A 17,127-nucleotide genomic window follows, 5' to 3' on the forward strand; every position below is an offset into this window, starting at 1 on the left:
GGACCCCCCCGTAACTCCGAGAAGGCACGGAGGACTCTGAAACTTCTCCCAGCCCTTAGTCGACATGAGGGTGAGTAGATAATGAGTGCAATTTGAATTTTGGGTGAACTATCCCTTTAACAATAGCCTACCAACTTGGGTTTGATTAATTGATTCAAATAAACTGATACAATACAACATATTAGTGTGATTGAATGAAATACTTATATACAGTATGCGCTGGTGTTTGGCCAGTTCAAACTTATTAAATGTGAAATTTGTGGAGGAAGTGCTCATGGGGAGGTGGGGTGAAAAACATGTATGATTCATACATGTTTTTCAGACGAAGCAGAAGGTACAAAGTGTAACAGGCACACAAAACGGGAAACCGCACACGCTTTAGCAATCAGCCATCGTCAGCATTACCGTGCTTTAGGCAATAGTACTGTAGAATGTAATATATTTACGTGACTTGAGTGTAGTGCTTTTTACTTATGCTCAGCTCCGACCAGCGAGGGGTTAATTCTGGGAAGAAAAACAAGGATGCAGAGTGTCACTAAAAAAAAGCAGCTGAGGACAGATTATAAATGAACGGAGAGAAAGAGAGAGAGAGAGAGATGTACCAATATTGGTGGTGGATCCAGTTTTCTCAGGTGGCAGCTCGTCCAACCAGTAAACAGAGCGTCTGGAAAATAGAAAAGAGGAGAATGGAGGGAGTGAGACAGAGGAAGAGGAGGAAGAGGAGGAGGAGGAGGAGGAGGAGGAGGAGGATGGCAAATGGCAGATAATGGAGGGAGTGAGACAGAAGAGGAGAAGGAGGAGGAGGTAGGGGAGAGGATGGCGAATGGCAGATTCAGGCCTACCGGTCCGGATATCTGAGTAGGTTGGGTTTGGGTTGAGCGAGCTTGTGCGTCCGGGTTGCCATGGAAACAGCTGGCACTGTTGGGGGGGGGGGGGGGGAACACACTGGAGCTGACATGTGCCTAAACAAGACATTTAGGCCCCATGTAAAGCAGATGCTTTACTTTCTTATTTGTGGACATCGTGGTAAACAAGTAGCTGATCAATCAATTAACTGATTGACAGAAAATACATGTTTGATCATGAATGTAAACACCTGTCCACCCAGAAACTGTTCATTTATTCAGTAGAAGACCATTCAGGCTCAAGGTAATTCAAAATACTTTACAGGGGCAAGGAAATACATAGAGAGATATTAAAATAGCTCATAAAAACATCTGAATAATCCATAAATTAACAATGTTTCTGTTGTGTCTTCAGTTGTTGAAGTCATCTGTTCATCTATCAAGGACACATTTAAAAATATTAACTGGTTTTCAAACTGTTACCACTTAGTGCTTTCTTTTTGTACATTTACGTCACTATTAATTAAATGTTTATAGTTGTAGTTTAAGTCACTTTGGTTTCTGGAGACCAGAGATGGACAATTATCAATTTTAGCTTATAAAATAAACAAAAACTGGGATTCATGGGGAAAACAATAAGCTACTATTACTATTATTATTCTAGGAGTAGTAGTAATAGTACAGTAGTAGTAGTACACTTTGCTGACACAGCATGATTTTGCTCGTCAACATGATTTCACTTCTCCATTTCTTTTGCCAATATAGGTCATATCCGCCAACAACAGAAACTGTTCACACAGCTCATTTCATCTCTACATATATTATCTATCTGATATTGATAATCCAAAAACCAACTAGACACAGAAATATCAGTGGATAACTGCTGGACTTTAACTAATAACGGTTCTGCAGTGTTTACCTGTGCTTCTCCTGCAGTCGCTCGCGGTGACACCTGCCGGTTGCTAGGGTGTCAGGTGACCTGTAACGAGCACAATACAACAAAGATCCTCTACGTGCAGAGTGAGTAAAGATGGCAAGCCCTGCCTTCCTGTATCCCACCGAGAAGTACTGTATTTCTCAATCAGTCCTAGGAGAAATATTTCAATTATCCATTCTTCACCGTTTTACCTAGCCTATAAAAGTGAGGCAATAATAATCAAGATGATTCCAGGATAATAATCAAATACACTTTTACATTTCACCCACCTAGCTTTGTTTTCAAAATGTTTTGTTTTGTAGTGTATTACATATTTAAATATAGATTCTATATTTAAATGTTAAGATACACTACAAAACATTTTGAAACCAAAGCTAGTTTCCATAAATGACAGAAGGGCCTGTTAAGAGCATAAATCGAAGAGCAGTCATTTAATCAATGCAACAGACACTATCTTTCTGTGTTTAAATCTTTATCATTGAAGTTTACCAATTAATTATTCAGTTAATTCAAGATTTTTTATTTCATTTTTCTCTTCAAAATTGAAAGAGGTGTTTTTTGTCAACAATTTGTTCAATTCCTCAGGAAATAATGTGTGGATCTTGATGTTAACATGACGTGTATTCAGGATTGTTTGGCAGAGGCGTGCGCTCTACTGACTGCCATTCTAGTTACATAATGTTTTTGTTTGTACAATAGGAGAGAACTGGATGACGCATACATGTTCAAGCTTGAAATCTCTTGATTACTTACAAATCACAGCCAACATGCAAGAACAGCTGCTTTGTAATTCTTACCTCACGTCTAACAGCAAAGGAAGAAAGTGAAACAAGTATGTCTATCAAATTTTCAGCCAAGTGTATAATGTGACATTTATGATGTTTTCAAGTTCATAAAATAACCTAGAACAAAAACAAAACACTAAGGCACAGGCGAATTAAAAACAGGCAACACCTTTATTTTTAAACAGATATTTAAAACCTTATAAAACAGCACAGTAAATAACCTACCAAAGCGTCTTTAATAGTCATGATCACAAAGCCACAAGCTTTCAATATAATACTGTAGTTATTATTCTCTAAACTAGTATTGCAGGAGTCTGTTATCGTGTGAAGATATAAAGTCATATCTGTCATTTTCTGTTTTTCACATATGAACACGACGCACTGAGGAGGACACTGCAGGGCTCGCAGTTACAGCATCATATAACATTCACAGGCCTCTGAAGCGCACAGTGAAACCCAGAGCCAACACACAGCCAGGGTTGAATATAGTATGTAGTGTTTCGTTGGAATTGTAACTAACATTTAAAGGATAATAACAGTATTGCTTGTAATTATAGAACACTTTCACTGCATTTTCTACCATCTACAGTATTTCTAGTTAAACTGTGTCCACGCACCACCTCTGTTGTTTTTTGTCTGATCTTTGTGTCACTTAAAAAACATCACTTTAAAATTCACAGAAAAAAAGAAGAAGAAATGTAGCCTTGGCTTGGAAGAATCAACCTGGATCATTGGCACAAGCTTTAGCCAGAATGAACACCACTATTATCCTTTACTGTAAGTCACCAGGTAGCAAAGTCTGTCTCTGATACCTCCATGCAATATTCTGTCAACTCTACCGTCTTGAGACCATAGTTTGATGATACTCAGCTATCAATTTAATATCAATGATTGCTGGTTTTTAGGAGTCCGTGGTATTGAAATACAGGAATTTCAGTGATGATACCAGTTCACAGGCATAGGTTTATGAGGCACTGAGCTCTGCCGCTAAGCTGCCAGTGTAGTTACTGGGGTTATGAGAGAAAAAAAGAGGAAAAGATGGCACCAAACAGTCGAATCTCTTGTTGAGTAGTGCAGGTACAATGGCAGTGAAAAGGCATGAAGGAGAACGGGGTCAGAGAGAGGGGGAAGTATTGAGTATATCTTGTATTCAGTAGCACCAGGAGGAAGAGTTTGTGTTTGTCAGTGTCAGAGCGTCTGCACGATGACGGGATACAGCAGGGACATGTGCTCAGCGCCTCTGATTGGCAGCTTGTGTGTAGTGTAGTAGTGGATGACCTCAGGAATGGTGGAGAAGGGAGGGCTGTTCTCCCCCAGCACGTAACGCCCGTCTGCAGACTGAACGAACTTCATGTGCATGAAGCCTTTGCAGCTCCTGAGAAAAGAGAGGGAGGACAGAGTGAAAGTTGGGTTTTTTTAGGTCGATCACAGCTGGAAGTTGGAGCTGCATCTGTGGGACTCATGAAGCTTGTTTCAGACGACAACAACAGTTTCTTGGTATCCTGCAGATAAATGTGGCAAAGAGTAACTAATCCCATCTGGATGAAAGACGTATAACTGCATTTCTGAACACTACTTGCACGCACTATTCCTAGAATAGACAAGGAAATGACTCAAGTTGGGACATCCAACTCTCATTTCCACCACAGATTTGAAAGTGCTCTCTTGTAACAACCATTCACGGCTCTTAATCCTCAGATGCAATTCATTTATCTGGTTCAATAAAACGTTTCAGTGTTTCAAACAAAGGAAAAGAAAGTGACATGATAGGGACTAAAGAGGTGGAGAGTTGTCACTTAAACATTAATTAGTATTTGTGCTCATCACTTTGATGTGATGAGGGAGTTGCTGGCTTTAATCCCATCTCATTAAGAGTCTTTGATCACAGCTTGGCATGTGTTTAACCGCTTAAAGTCAAATTGCTTCATGTTACAGTCCATTGTGCAGCTAATGTGCTCAAACCATGACAGAGCAGGGGTGCTGCTCCCCACCGACACATCCAAACACACTTTTCTTTTTTACACTTTGCTAAAAGCTAATTTGCAGTTATATGCATAACTCAGAATTCACAAGGCGCTATTTATTACACAGGCGAGTACGGGGTTAAACTGCTCTTCTCGCAGTCCTCATGGGCACAACTCTTTGATTTTGTTTAAACTCTCTTTCCATCTTTTATGTCTGCACTTGATGAATTTGATACTAGCCCTTTTATGTTGCTTGTTTTTTTTCCCCCCACATAAAACCTCCTTCAACAGCCACAGACTTTCATTCCTGCTCTAGTTTATTATGTTAAATTGATCAATTCTGCATAATTTCATTTCACATTTGATTATTAATGTGGTAAATCAGATATGCTCAGAATAATGACTGTGTGTGTTACTCCTTGTAAAAAAAACAACTTGTAATTAGATCTGTGATGAACGTGGGGCCTGATGACTCAAAGTGAATACACAGAGATTTCAGTCATATCTTTAGGAAGCAACCTACTGTCGCCTTTAAAGAGAAACTATGTAAGTCCGGTCTCTTTTCCACTGTTTTGTTAACATTTGCGCATTTGTTTACAAGAAAAAACGGCGAGAAATAATAACGTTATATATCATATACGATGTTATGGGGCGTGTTTGTGTTGCGGTGCTGCAGAGACGAGAGCTGGGACACCGGGGCGGCAGCGCTGATTTTGCAAAGTTGTTTTTCAGCCAAGAGACACAATAAGTGCTACACACGTGGAAGGCAGAGAGCCTCCATTCTCCCTCGTAACAAGTTAAGTCATTTATTAAAGCAGATATCAGCTTCACGGCCGTTTCGGCTAATGCTGCGTTCAAGGCAGGCTTTTGAAACCGTAAGTTACAGCTTCAAGTCACAACTACGACTTGGTAGCGTTCCAGGTAACCCGTAGCTCGTGTTTTTACCATCCTGTTGTCTGTGAAAGTTCCCTATAACGGCCACTCGTAACTTCCGACCCGTGAACTCGTACCAGATCGAACTGGTATGACTTCACAGGAAGGAAAAACACAAAGTACGAGTTTCTTTGAACGCACCATGAGTTAGCAGCCCCCGCCCTTGTCAGGCATCAATTGGTCCTCGTGCTACGTCACCACATTCACGCGCATCCCTTGGCTGCACACACAGCCCTTCATGCCGTTCTCTCTCCTCATTGGATAACACTTGTATCCCACAAGGAAAATTTTCTCCTCGGGTTACAGCAGAGCAGAGTGACGGAGAGACTCGTGTTTAGGCTGAAATACTTCATGTAAGTGATTGCTGACGGAAAATATGACTATTTAGGACTTATATTAACAAAAACATTCCACTGATATCTGCTTTAAACCACCACAATTACTCCAAAGCTGTTTCATTAGGGTAAAAAAATGAAGCATAGTTAAGCTACAAATCCTGCATAGTTTCTCTTGAAGACATCAACAACTAGACAAATACATTGCACTGCTGTATTCACTGATTGTTTGATTTAACTGGCTACCCACATGGGACTTCAATTTGGTTCAATCTGATCGCATTACGGTGCTGCACCGCTGTGCTTGCTCGAGTACACACATGAGGTCAGGAACTATACCCAGTGTGCAGATGACCTCTCTAAAAACAGATGCTTTCATGCTGATTTAATTCACACAGGCTGAAAACACTGTTGCAGAGAGAAAAATTGGGGGATGGGGAGGGACGGAGCAGTGCTACAGATACCGTGGGTGGATGGGAGGAGAGAGAGAGAAAAGGGAAAAGGGTGAACAATTAAAAGTCGCCTCGAGGCTCAAAGCTGAGAATGTTCTCGAAGCACGCAGAGGCTGCAGCAATACCCAAAGAGGCAAAAACTGGATCAGATAATTTTGGCAACAGTGCAGTTGCTCAAAATTCCCCTTTAAGAGATTGCAGTGATGTTTCAAATCAAGATAGTATGGGATTAATGTTTTTGGTTACAGTCTGTTAAAAATAGATATGAATCTAGCACTGAAATGCTACAACTGTCAAATTAATGGAAAAAGTCCAGATATGAGCGAGAACTGGAGCATCTACCTGAGTGAGAGCGAGTAGTCGTTGCGGCAGGTCTGGCTGTTCCTCACCAGGTAGGAGCTCTCTTTGCACAGAGTCAGCAGACTTTCTGCCTCCGAGCGGCTCAGGGCTCCATGGTACCATCTGCAGCAACCAGGAGGAAACATAAGAGGACAGATTAAATTATCACCATGGACAATATTTAATGTTGTGCAGTCCTATTTTTAACTTATTGTTGCTGCTTCTTCTTTAAAAAAGGACTGGATGCAAAGCTTATAGTATTGTAGTAAGTATTGTTCACCAACAGACAGTGTGAATCTAACAGATGAAATATTGGCACAGCCTGACCTTTGAATGTAACCATTTGTGTGAGTGAACATAGTAATTAAATACATAAAACTGGAACAACCAGTTGTACGCCTTTGCCAACCAGTCAAGTTGCAGTTTATATCCACACTCATAACTTATGGTGCTAGTGTTTCAGAGTGCTGTCAGCTAATGTGAACAATGCTTTCATTTAGTTTCTACGGTGAGGGAAGCAGTTCAATGACCTGCAATATAATAATAATAATTCATTAATTTTGTATAGCGCTTTTACAGTGACCCAAAGACGCTTTATAGATGCAGTAAAATACTTTTTTTTTTTTTATTTAAAAAAATAGCATTGAAGTAGGACGGTAGCAGCGTTCATGTTAATTAATGTCAACTCGAATTTTGGAGCAAAACCCTGAAGAGTCACTGTAATAAAACAAACTAGAGCCAGGAGAGACACAGAATTAAATGCTACTAGAAGAAATAAAACAAAGTTTGGAGACGGAGATTGCCTTCATATGAGCAATCCCAAAAGAAAACAAACCTGGTACATTCCTCTCAATATTAGACGTAGCTAATTTCCTCTGTACGCTCAAATATCAACATGTAAAAACTAATGAAATCCAGTTTCTCCCACTGGAGCTCAAAAATATCTTGCCTCGTTTTCCCAAATTTGTTTCACACAGTGTAGTAAAAAATAAAACATGGGAAAACAAATCAACACAGATGTGCACTTACACTTGTCTCTCCAGTGGCATGACTGGATCCACTCTCTCTCCCAGCAAAGGAGGAGTGTCACCAACCAAACGGAGGGTCGACGAGTCTGCTGCGATGCTCGATGCGGTGCCGGTTTTGGTGAGCCTGGTCTGCTCTGTGTGAGCTCGTGACCGCTCCCTCTCTGCCCCTTCAAACTGAACTATGTCCAGAAAATGAGACAAAGCAGGTTAGTTTCGAAGAACAAGTCTAAGATAGAAAATACATAAAGAAAGAAAGAATTTACCTGCTAGAGCTTTCGAGATGTTGTCTTTCTTCCACTCCCACGGCTGGTCATATTCGTCAGCAGGCCTCTCATCATCCTGTGGGAGCCTGCTCTCCCTGCTGTCTATCAGCCCAAGTCCGACCTCGGCCTTCTGACTTTGCTGTTGTGCTGGTGGAGCAGCTCGGTGGTGGTGACGAGTCCTCTCCTCGTACGGGTTATCGTACAACTGGCCAGGATCTCCGCTCCCAGACCTGTTAGTCATCATGCTGTGCTGCAGTTCTTCGAAGGAAACACACCAGACATTCTGCTCAATTTTCAGCGACAAGCAGGAAGACAGGGCAATAAAAATGAGAGCATACTGCATGAGTGTTTTAGATCCTATTATCTGTTTTATTACATCCAGGCAGATGCCAATGTCATTACAGGACTTCTCCAGAAAAGTGATCTATGCAACCAAAAAGTTTACTTCCCACCATAAAATCCCATCACTTTAAAAAAGTATTTTGCACAAGTACAGGCAGCTGGCTTGATGCTGATACACACCCTTCCAGGTTTTTTTGGAAAGTTAAGTTTATTCATGCAGTATATTGCAACTATTTAACAGATGTTACTACCGTACATGTTTTCTAACCTTCAAATTCATGTTTCTAAATAAGTAAAATTGTAAAATCTACAGTGAACACATTTAGAGGATTATCCCTTGTAGCCAATTTGTTCTGACTCCTCAGGATTTCTATGATTTACTAGGGGTCAGAGGTTCAGTGGTGCAGAGTGTAATATGCTACTGTGCGAGTTCAACTGACTAATGGGACATAGATCTTATAATAAACCTGAGATGATGCGCTGGGCCTCAAATGGTTCCATGTAGCTGCAGCAGTCTGTTGGTGCAGGTTTGGGTTCCCAGTTTGGTCTGGCTCTTGGATCTGGACGAGCATCAAATGGGTCTGAGTAGTCTGTGTCAGGGTCTGATGCTGCCGGGGCAGAGGGAACCACCTTAGGAGGGGAAAGAAGCAAATTGGATCTATCAATTCAATGGGTAATGCAATGCATCAGGCGAAAGAGCTGGAAACATAACAGTGTGTTTGGGTGAATGCATGTGAAAGTGACAGAGAAAGAGAGGATAACAGGGGAGAAAGAGGGAATAAAAGGAAGCAGAAGATCAAAACAATGCTTACTGGTTCCTCTTGAACAGTCACAGGACTCAATGGGACTTTACAGCGGCCAAACTCCTGAGAGTCCACCTTAATTAATCTGTGTTTGGGCGACACAACTTTCACCTGCAATGTAACACAGGGAAACAAAAACAGTTTCAATAAAGACTGAAACATCACCCCAATACATCATGCAGGGAGCAGCACAACAAATTGAACCCATGTACATGACATGAAAAAAAAGTCGTACCTCCACACCATTGGACAGCACTGAACCAAATGCGGGGAAAGAGGGAAGGCTCACTGTGGCACTACAAGAGTTGAAACTGCCATTCTGGTGCTCTTTGTCTGAGTGCTGGTATGGGTCCTCGAAATCTAGCTCTTTCTGAGCTCTGTACGCCCTCAAGATCTCACTCTCACTGTAATCTGGCCTTGGGGGCTGTGGAGGGTCACGCCTGCTGCCAAAGTTCAGGTAGTCCTTCAGCCACTTTGCCATGGATCTGGAAATGAAATGTTAAACAGGTTGCATTGAAAACGTTAGGATAACATACTGAGGACTTGGGGTGTAAGGAAATGATGATAGATTGAAATACTGCAATATTTTATTATGTGATATTACATCAATTGTCTGAATAGCTTTATGTTTTATGAATAACTTAGCCTACATGGTGAAAGTGATTTTGTACTCTGTTTCAACTTCCTAGTGATGATCATTTATTTGTTCAAATAACGCCATGTGTTATTTGAACAATATATTTATAACACTTTTTTTGTTTACATATTTGATATCTCAATATTTTTGTCACCCTTCCTGTATGCAATTTTGAAGTTTTAAACTGAGTTTTGTTTTGTAAAAATTAACTTTTGAAACAGAAAAAAAATCGCAATATATGGCCTTGTTTCAAGTATTGCAATATATCATGTTGTCATTCCCTCTTCCCTCCCTACTGCGTATATTAATCAAAAAAAATTAATTAAAAAAAATTTGTTTCAGCCATTTTCATCATAAATTACCAAATATTTATCATGTTTGCCTCATAGACGTAGCTTATATATAGAAGACGCATTTAATATAGCGTTATCTAAATTGCAATAGTTGTGTGATAGCCTAATGTTTGATATTTTAGACAACACCTACAATAAATGCCACTGAATTGTACCAACAACAACAACAAAAAAATCAAGCTGGTCACTCAAATCCTCAACAAAGCTCTTTATCTCTGGTATTGTTTTACTAGCTTCATGGCACATTACCCGGTGTTGTGGTCAGTTTCCTCGCTGACAAAGATGTTAAAATAATCAACAGGTCCAGTGAAAAAAAACACACTTAACTCTTATAAGTTTTCCCCTGAGAATGAAACAGAATTTGTTCTTTGTTTTGTTTTTGACAAAGCTAAGAGGGCTAAGCTAAGCAAAGAGCAGACAATTGCTACTTTGCATTATGGGTAAATCAGGAGGTTTCAATCAATTACTCACTCATACTAATAATAATGAATTTAGAATCGCGTTCATTCAGTTCACAACTAATCTGTATCGACTTTAACAGTTAACTAATAGGGTCGCTGTGCCACTTATTTAATGAAAATCCGCTTAAAGTCATATAAATTGTACAGTTGGTGAGCACCAATCTGTAAATAATATGCCAAAGCTAAGTTAGCTACCGTCCAGCTAACGTCGAGCAGTTTTTAACCGTTACCTGCTAACGTTAACGTCACTTCTTAACGCACGCTCACCCTCTTTCTTTGCATTGATGGTTCCCCGGTTCCCTGGTTACCATCCGGCGTTTCGGCGTTTAGCGGTGTCCGGCTTAAAAATAAAACATTGTCATCCGTGGAAAAAATCCGTCCTGCTTTCGAGGCAAGCAGGTCAGTCGGCTAACATTAGCTGGACCAGACCGGAGCAGACCGCTGGGGCAGAGCAGACCGTCTCCTCCGACACAACACGGGCTGCTGGCTGGCTGGCGGCGGCTGCTGTTGCCTGGCACGGCGACTGGCTTATGCTGCGTTCAGGACAACTCGGAACTCGGAATCTCCCAGTTGAAAACTATCCCAAACTCATTTCATCGTTGGAGAGTGATGTTTCCTAACATCCGTAACAATTTTTAATTGGACCTATGGTTTGGACTCATAATATATCTGTAAAAATTAAAGAAATACATATTTAAAATCTTACATAGATATTATCCCTGTAATGAATTCATTAATAGATTTAGACCTGATGTGTCCCTTCCCTTTACCTTCTGCAAAAAGATATGGAGTTGGAGTCCTTCTCTCATTTGTTTTATGGGTAAACAGAAATGTCTTTATTGACTTGGGAATCTCATAAAGGTTTGATAGTGAAAATATGGTCTTATTCTTAAATGCTGAATGTAGCAATAAGGAAGTTAATAATGTAATAAAATTGCTGTGTCTGTTGGGGAAATTGCATACCCATAAGACTGGATTTCTCCAGGCTATGCCAAATGAAACTTTGTTTAATGTGTAACTTTTTATGACTCTGCATGTAAAAACAAGAAAGCTTTCAAGACATCCGGTCTTGTGGAAAATATTGTGGTCTTCTACTGATTTTTTTTTCTTTTCTCCATTTTAGCATATATATTTATCAGTTTTTTTTTCTTTGTTGAGTAAAAAAAAAAAAACTTTCCTGAGTGGCAGCTCCGACATAAGGTCAAAGTCCTTCTAAGGTGGCGTTGACTGCACTTTTTTCCATTCAAGTAAGTCAGACAAATCCAAGTTCCGAGTTGTCGCGAACGCAGCATTAAAGGGGAGTGGTGAAGTCTTTTTTTCGTGGGTCGACAATAAAGCTCCAGTGGGTTTGAGGTAAACCTCTCAGCAGCTTCCAAATCCACACACGCCACAGCCTTTTGTCTCACAGTTATGTGAACAATGCCATTATTTGTACAGTATCATAATCGTGCCCTGTGCTGCTGCTGGATACTGTTTTTTCCACCAGGTCAGGCTTTAGCGGCATCTTGTGGTTAAAGCAGGAAATACTTATTTTCCAGTGTAAAAATACCACATTCTGACTCAACACGTCGAAATATTTGGGATTTGAATATTGATGCATTCACGTACAACGAGGAAAATGTGAAAACTGTGACAGTGTTGTCTTTCCAATGCAAATCTGATGCAACATGATCAAAAGCTCCTTAGTTCAACCAATTTTCTGAAGAGGTAAAGCAGTGGATCTAAGAGATTTTGAGATTTTCCATCACCTGCTGTTTCTTTTTAGAAAAATCTGATCTTAATTAAAAATATAGGTAGGTCACATTTCCTGCAGAATGTAAATTGAAATAAAATGTGATCCATTATTGGACTCAATAAGTGAAATTGACTTGATTTGAATATACGGTAATACTCACCTCTGTAATGATCAGGAAGATTTCACATAAACATGACAGTGCTGGATCTGAATAACGTAACATAATTTCATAATAACAGAGTTGTGTTGAAAGATGCCATATTTCAAAAACAATGTGTTAAATCGCTTTTAATAAACACTAAAATAGGGAGAGTTTGTCTCACAAAAATTCAAACAAAACATTTTTTTCTGGGTTAAAAAATACCAGGTCCATGAACCAGTGGGACTGCTATGGAAGATAATTTTAGTTTCACGGGATCTGGACAGCACACAATACAATTCTTCTTAGCAATTGTCCACAAACAAAGTGACTTGTCTTTTCTTTCCAGAAAGGTTTTCATGGGGTAAGACTCACAAAATACACATTTTCATTTCTGTCGAGGATTACAAAATGCTCAAAGTCATCTTCCCCTCAGTCGCTGTCGTTGCTGTCACTGTCTGAATAGGCCCCCAGCAGGCTGAGAGACGATGACCCATTTTGTGTGGGAGTTGGCTTTGAAGCTTTGGCAGAGTCAGCCGTGTCTGATGCCTTTGAATCTGTGAAACAAGATGCACAATGTCAGTGCCTTCTAAATCACACCATAACTCACAATCACAGTTTTAATTAAGGATGTAAATAAGCAGCAAAAGACAGTTGTTTATTCTTACAGCTAGACACTGTTAACACAGAAACACACGTCTGTTCTTATTGAAACACCAATAAATCAAATAAAATATAGTAGTAGAGTAACGATTAATAGCATCCACAAATTTTTAAACGGTATGATAACAGATGTGTTGCAGCCATTTCAGAGGTTGCATTGTTTTTGACCGCAGGGTGGCGGTGGTTTTGAGTTCGTGTTTGACCTTTATGCCTTTTTATTTTGTCAAGAATCTAATGGATTAGCCTTTCTTTCCAAAGGCAAGTTGTTGGCCTACTGATGCTTTCTTTTGTTTAACTTGATGGACCAAGGAAAACCTCAGTGAAGCCACGAGTATGTATCATCAAGATGTGTTACCTGTTTTTGAAGTGGCGGCACGAACGGCCGTTACTGTGCTGGGTTTGTTGACAGCTGCTGTTGGTTTGTTGACAGCTGCTGTTGGTTTCTTTCGCACCACCAGGGACCCTAGCGCTCCTCCACCGCCCAGTGTCCCCACACTCCGGTCCCAGCTCTCCACCTTGGCCCTTTTCACACTTCCTGCTGCGGCTCCCTAAAAAAAAAACACCACAAGATCATCTATAATCTCCTGCTCTCACCGTCCTTTGTTCCATGGTTCAATACATGGTTGAAAGTAGCAACGAATGGTGAATTATCAGGGAAAATATTATTAATTAAGTCTTTTATAGACTTGTTTAAAGTTTCTATACAACCAGAAATATTTCATTTAGGAAACCAACAATCACAACAAACACTGGCATTTAAGTAAAGTACAACAGACCTTCACAAATATTAGTGGATACATTGAGATCAGTATTTGGATCAGTTTCAATTCATTTAATTTAGGACAAACACTTCCTTAAATGTGAGTTGTTCCACCTACCTGTGTCTCTGTGGGTTTGTCAGTGGTGAGGATGTCTGTTGGTTTATTTGCGCTGGGCTTGTTTGACTGCGAGCTGCTGCTGCTGCTCTCCTCCTCTTCTTCTTCTGAGTCAGAATCAGAGTCTCTTAGTCTCTTCACGAGGGCACGATCCAACATCTCCCTGTGAAACAGTTTCAGACATGAAGTAAATGCGTCTTCCTTTTGGGTAAAAATACTGTTTTTCACTAAATCATGTAATACAGTGTTACATATGCTTCACTGCACACTCACTTTGTTTCTCGCTCATCCTCCTCTTTCTCCCGTTCCTTGTCTCTCCTCTCCAACTCTCTGTACTGGTCGATCATTCCCTCAAAGTCCACCTGCGCCTGCCTCTGGTTCAGCTCCTTCAGCTCCTGCAGGTTCTCCAAGACCTCCATCTCCATCTTGGAGTCCTTTGTGCGGTTCTCCAACACCTGGCAGACGATTGGGAAACCATTTAATACATTATGATCAATATGTGGACGACACTTCTCCATAACATAACAGGAGCTGATAATTATTACACACTGACCTTCATAGGGTTGTTCAGTTCTTCATCTTCTCTCTCCTGCTGGACTCTCTTTTCCTCCTCCTCAATCAGCTTCTCTGCCTGGAAGTTTCGCGTTGCGCCGTGCTCCATTGCGTAGTCTGTGTTCTCCGGATCAGTCTGTGATCACAGCATGAGATGTGAAAATGCAAGAAATTATTGTTTATGGGCCAAAACCGGCCCGGCAGCGGGTCCAATCCAGCCCTCAGGATGAATTTGCCATGTGTGAAAATTACATAAAAGACAGAAGAGGCATAATATTGTTGAAATTGCACGTATTTTCTATCAAGAAATATCTGTTTTGCAAAAAGATAGTTCATTAACTGTAAATATCTCAATAATGTACTAAAACAAGGGGAAAATTCAAAGTTATTTTCATTTAATATAGGTTATCGTGCTATTATTTTGCAGGTCCAGCCCACTTGAAATCAAATTGTGCTGTTTGAGGCCCCTGAACTAAAATGAGTTTGACACCCCTGGTTTACACAATTCTGAGATTTCTCCTCTAGAAACTACGACACACGCTGTTCCCATATTGACCTTAAAACGGGTTGTTTTGTCTGTGTAAAGGAAATACACTCACCTTAAACGTAATCTCAGCAAGACACCGGGTGCATTTGATGTAGAAACGGAAAATAGGCAGCCCCATGTACAACTCATTCTGAACAGTCTCTTTACGAGCATTGAACTTCTTTCCCTTGTAGATGTACTCGCCACATGTTTTACACCTGCAAACAACACAGGCAATTCTGATTATTTTACAGTCACGGGATTCATTCATAAAGGTAGAAGAGACCTAGAGCTGAACGCAACACACACATTGACACAGTTGGATGAGCTCGGCATACCTCATATTGAACGGAGCCATCAATCTGACAACATACTGTCGATCTTTGGGGAGTTTGAGCTTTGGGATTTTAGACGGATCGAAATCCGGAGGGTAGTATTTCTGTAGGAAAACAAAACACAAAAAATGAGACAGTGACACATTAGATCACAATAATCTGAACTGATGATTCGTGTGGTTTGATTTGTAGGCTGGCTTTAAAACAAACACTTAATGCTCTGAGGATTATTCAACTACTCTCAGCTGTAGCACATTTAGCTTCAAAGCTAACATTAGCATGCTTGGTTTCATCTCGTACGCAGCGTCTAGTTCAATTAAACTTTGAAAAATAAGAAACGTCGTTTACTTACATTTAATACTTTTCTTTCGGACATTGTTGATTTTGCTGGAAACCCAACGAAACGAAGAAAACGACAGAGGAAATTGGTGAAGGTAGTCGTCGACTGGTGGACTGTACGTAAACTTCCGGGTGTCCCCTCTTTAGCTTCCGACCTTCAACGTAAATTCAAATGCGCCGTTCCGCCCCATAGATACAGTTCCGCCCGAGTTGGAGAAACGAAAACAGCACAAATGTAACCAAAAATATTCTGTGAGGAAGACTATGATTAAAAGATGGAGAAATTATTCAACAGATTCGGTATACTATGCTTACTTACTATAATACTATTTTTATATGTAGCCTATTTCTTTTTGCAGGTTTAATTCAATAGCCTACAGAATTTTCATTTCCCGATATAATTTTCCCTCATCTCTTCTCTTCTAAATAGATGATTAGATGAAAGCCATTGGTGATGGACACAATTAATGAGTTCTTCCCTCAACCAACAGAATAATAGAAATTGACAGTTTACTTTCTAAGAATTGACAACATCAGACTGTAGGAAACCCATGTTACATCCATCATGAATGAAATATCCATAATCATTAAAAATCCAGATCATAATTGTTCAACTAATTGATTATTTCCTATTGACTCACTCAGCTTGTTGTCTTGATCATCAGTCATGACAATGTGATATCGTCACATAAAAACAAACACAAATTTCAATTTCAGAATATTGTAAAAGCTGCATATCTGCTATGTTTGATGGTGGTGGTGGATCTGCCTCTCTCAGGAATAATGAGAACTGTGTGGGGTCCCTGGTTGGTGTGTAAACATGAGCTTGCCAGCCACACACGCGCATCCCTCTGGGGTTGGTTAAGGTTATTTCAACAAAAGGAAATTGGATCCTGATTACAGATTGGTGTCAGCGTGGGTTAACATGAGGTCTGATTTCAGCTTTATTGAACAGAGGTGACATAAGAAGATGTATGGGCACTGGGCAGGCAGCAAAATCTGTTTCCATTCAGCTACAGTCCTCAAGATGTATTTCAGAGATTCAGGTTTAGTTTAAGACTCCATGTTTTATTGCTTTGTTTCTTTGTTTGTGGCGAGTTCTCTGATTCTCTCTGACACATCAAATGACTCACCACTGAGTCACTTAGCCTACATATGTTGAACTTGGCTGAACTTGTACACAAAAGGCTGCAGATAAAGATTAAAATAGGGTAGCCTATATTTTGCAGCTTTTGCCCGTCAAACTTATTGTTTTTCATAGGATCTATGGCACAACTGGAATAGATCAGAGTCTTGCCCCAGAAGATAAAGATGACCTTGTCAAATATGTTTTGGAAAATGCAAATTCACCTTAACCATCCCTGATCTCATCTGGTCCTTTTCCTGTTAAAGATACAAAGGTGCTGAGAGGTGTCACCGAGGCCAAATTTTTCATGAATATTTCAGAGGCTACTGATGTCAACAGCAGCTATAAAGATGTGGGCTT

At 40.2% G+C, this 17,127-nt stretch overlaps 2 protein-coding genes across 2 annotated transcripts; both read right to left on the reverse strand.

Moving 5' to 3' along the window:
- Window positions 1-3,383: 3,383 nt before the first annotated feature.
- On the reverse strand, window positions 3,384-10,961 carry shda (Src homology 2 domain containing transforming protein D, a). Its single transcript, XM_083998758.1, has 8 exons — window positions 10,745-10,961; window positions 9,262-9,511; window positions 9,036-9,137; window positions 8,691-8,853; window positions 7,882-8,139; window positions 7,620-7,797; window positions 6,594-6,713; window positions 3,384-3,942 (listed from the first exon to the last, which is right to left on the reverse strand). The coding sequence occupies exons 1-8, from the start codon at window positions 10,786-10,788 to the stop codon at window positions 3,756-3,758; spliced, it is 1,302 nt and encodes a 433-aa protein (XP_083854884.1). The 5' UTR covers window positions 10,789-10,961; the 3' UTR covers window positions 3,384-3,755.
- A 1,524-nt stretch (window positions 10,962-12,485) lies between these two features.
- Window positions 12,486-15,783, reverse strand: yju2 (YJU2 splicing factor homolog). Its single transcript, XM_083997533.1, has 8 exons — window positions 15,655-15,783; window positions 15,306-15,406; window positions 15,041-15,185; window positions 14,443-14,577; window positions 14,163-14,344; window positions 13,893-14,052; window positions 13,370-13,562; window positions 12,486-12,908 (listed from the first exon to the last, which is right to left on the reverse strand). The coding sequence occupies exons 1-8, from the start codon at window positions 15,676-15,678 to the stop codon at window positions 12,784-12,786; spliced, it is 1,065 nt and encodes a 354-aa protein (XP_083853659.1). The 5' UTR covers window positions 15,679-15,783; the 3' UTR covers window positions 12,486-12,783.
- Between the last annotated feature and the right edge of the window lie 1,344 nt (window positions 15,784-17,127).

The sequence above is a fragment of the Trachurus trachurus genome (assembly GCF_905171665.1).
Source record: "Trachurus trachurus genome assembly, chromosome: 22".
Classification (NCBI taxonomy): domain Eukaryota; kingdom Metazoa; phylum Chordata; class Actinopteri; order Carangiformes; family Carangidae; genus Trachurus; species Trachurus trachurus.

Excerpts from the sequence above, each read along its gene's own strand:
- shda (XM_083998758.1), bottom strand. The coding sequence starts at position 10,788 with ATGGTAACCAGGGAACCGGGGAACCATCAATGCAAAGAAAGAGG. Across the intron at positions 9,138-9,261 it reads TGCTGTCCAATGGTGTGGAG|GTGAAAGTTGTGTCGCCCAA; the intron begins GTACGACTTTTT and ends GTTACATTGCAG. Across the intron at positions 7,798-7,881 it reads CATCTCGAAAGCTCTAGCAG|TTCAGTTTGAAGGGGCAGAG; the intron begins GTAAATTCTTTC and ends TTCTGGACATAG.
- yju2 (XM_083997533.1), bottom strand. The coding sequence starts at position 15,678 with ATGTCCGAAAGAAAAGTATTAAAT. Across the intron at positions 15,407-15,654 it reads CCGAAAGAAAAGTATTAAAT|AAATACTACCCTCCGGATTT; the intron begins GTAAGTAAACGA and ends GTTTTCCTACAG. Across the intron at positions 12,909-13,369 it reads TGCCGCCACTTCAAAAACAG|ATTCAAAGGCATCAGACACG; the intron begins GTAACACATCTT and ends CTTGTTTCACAG.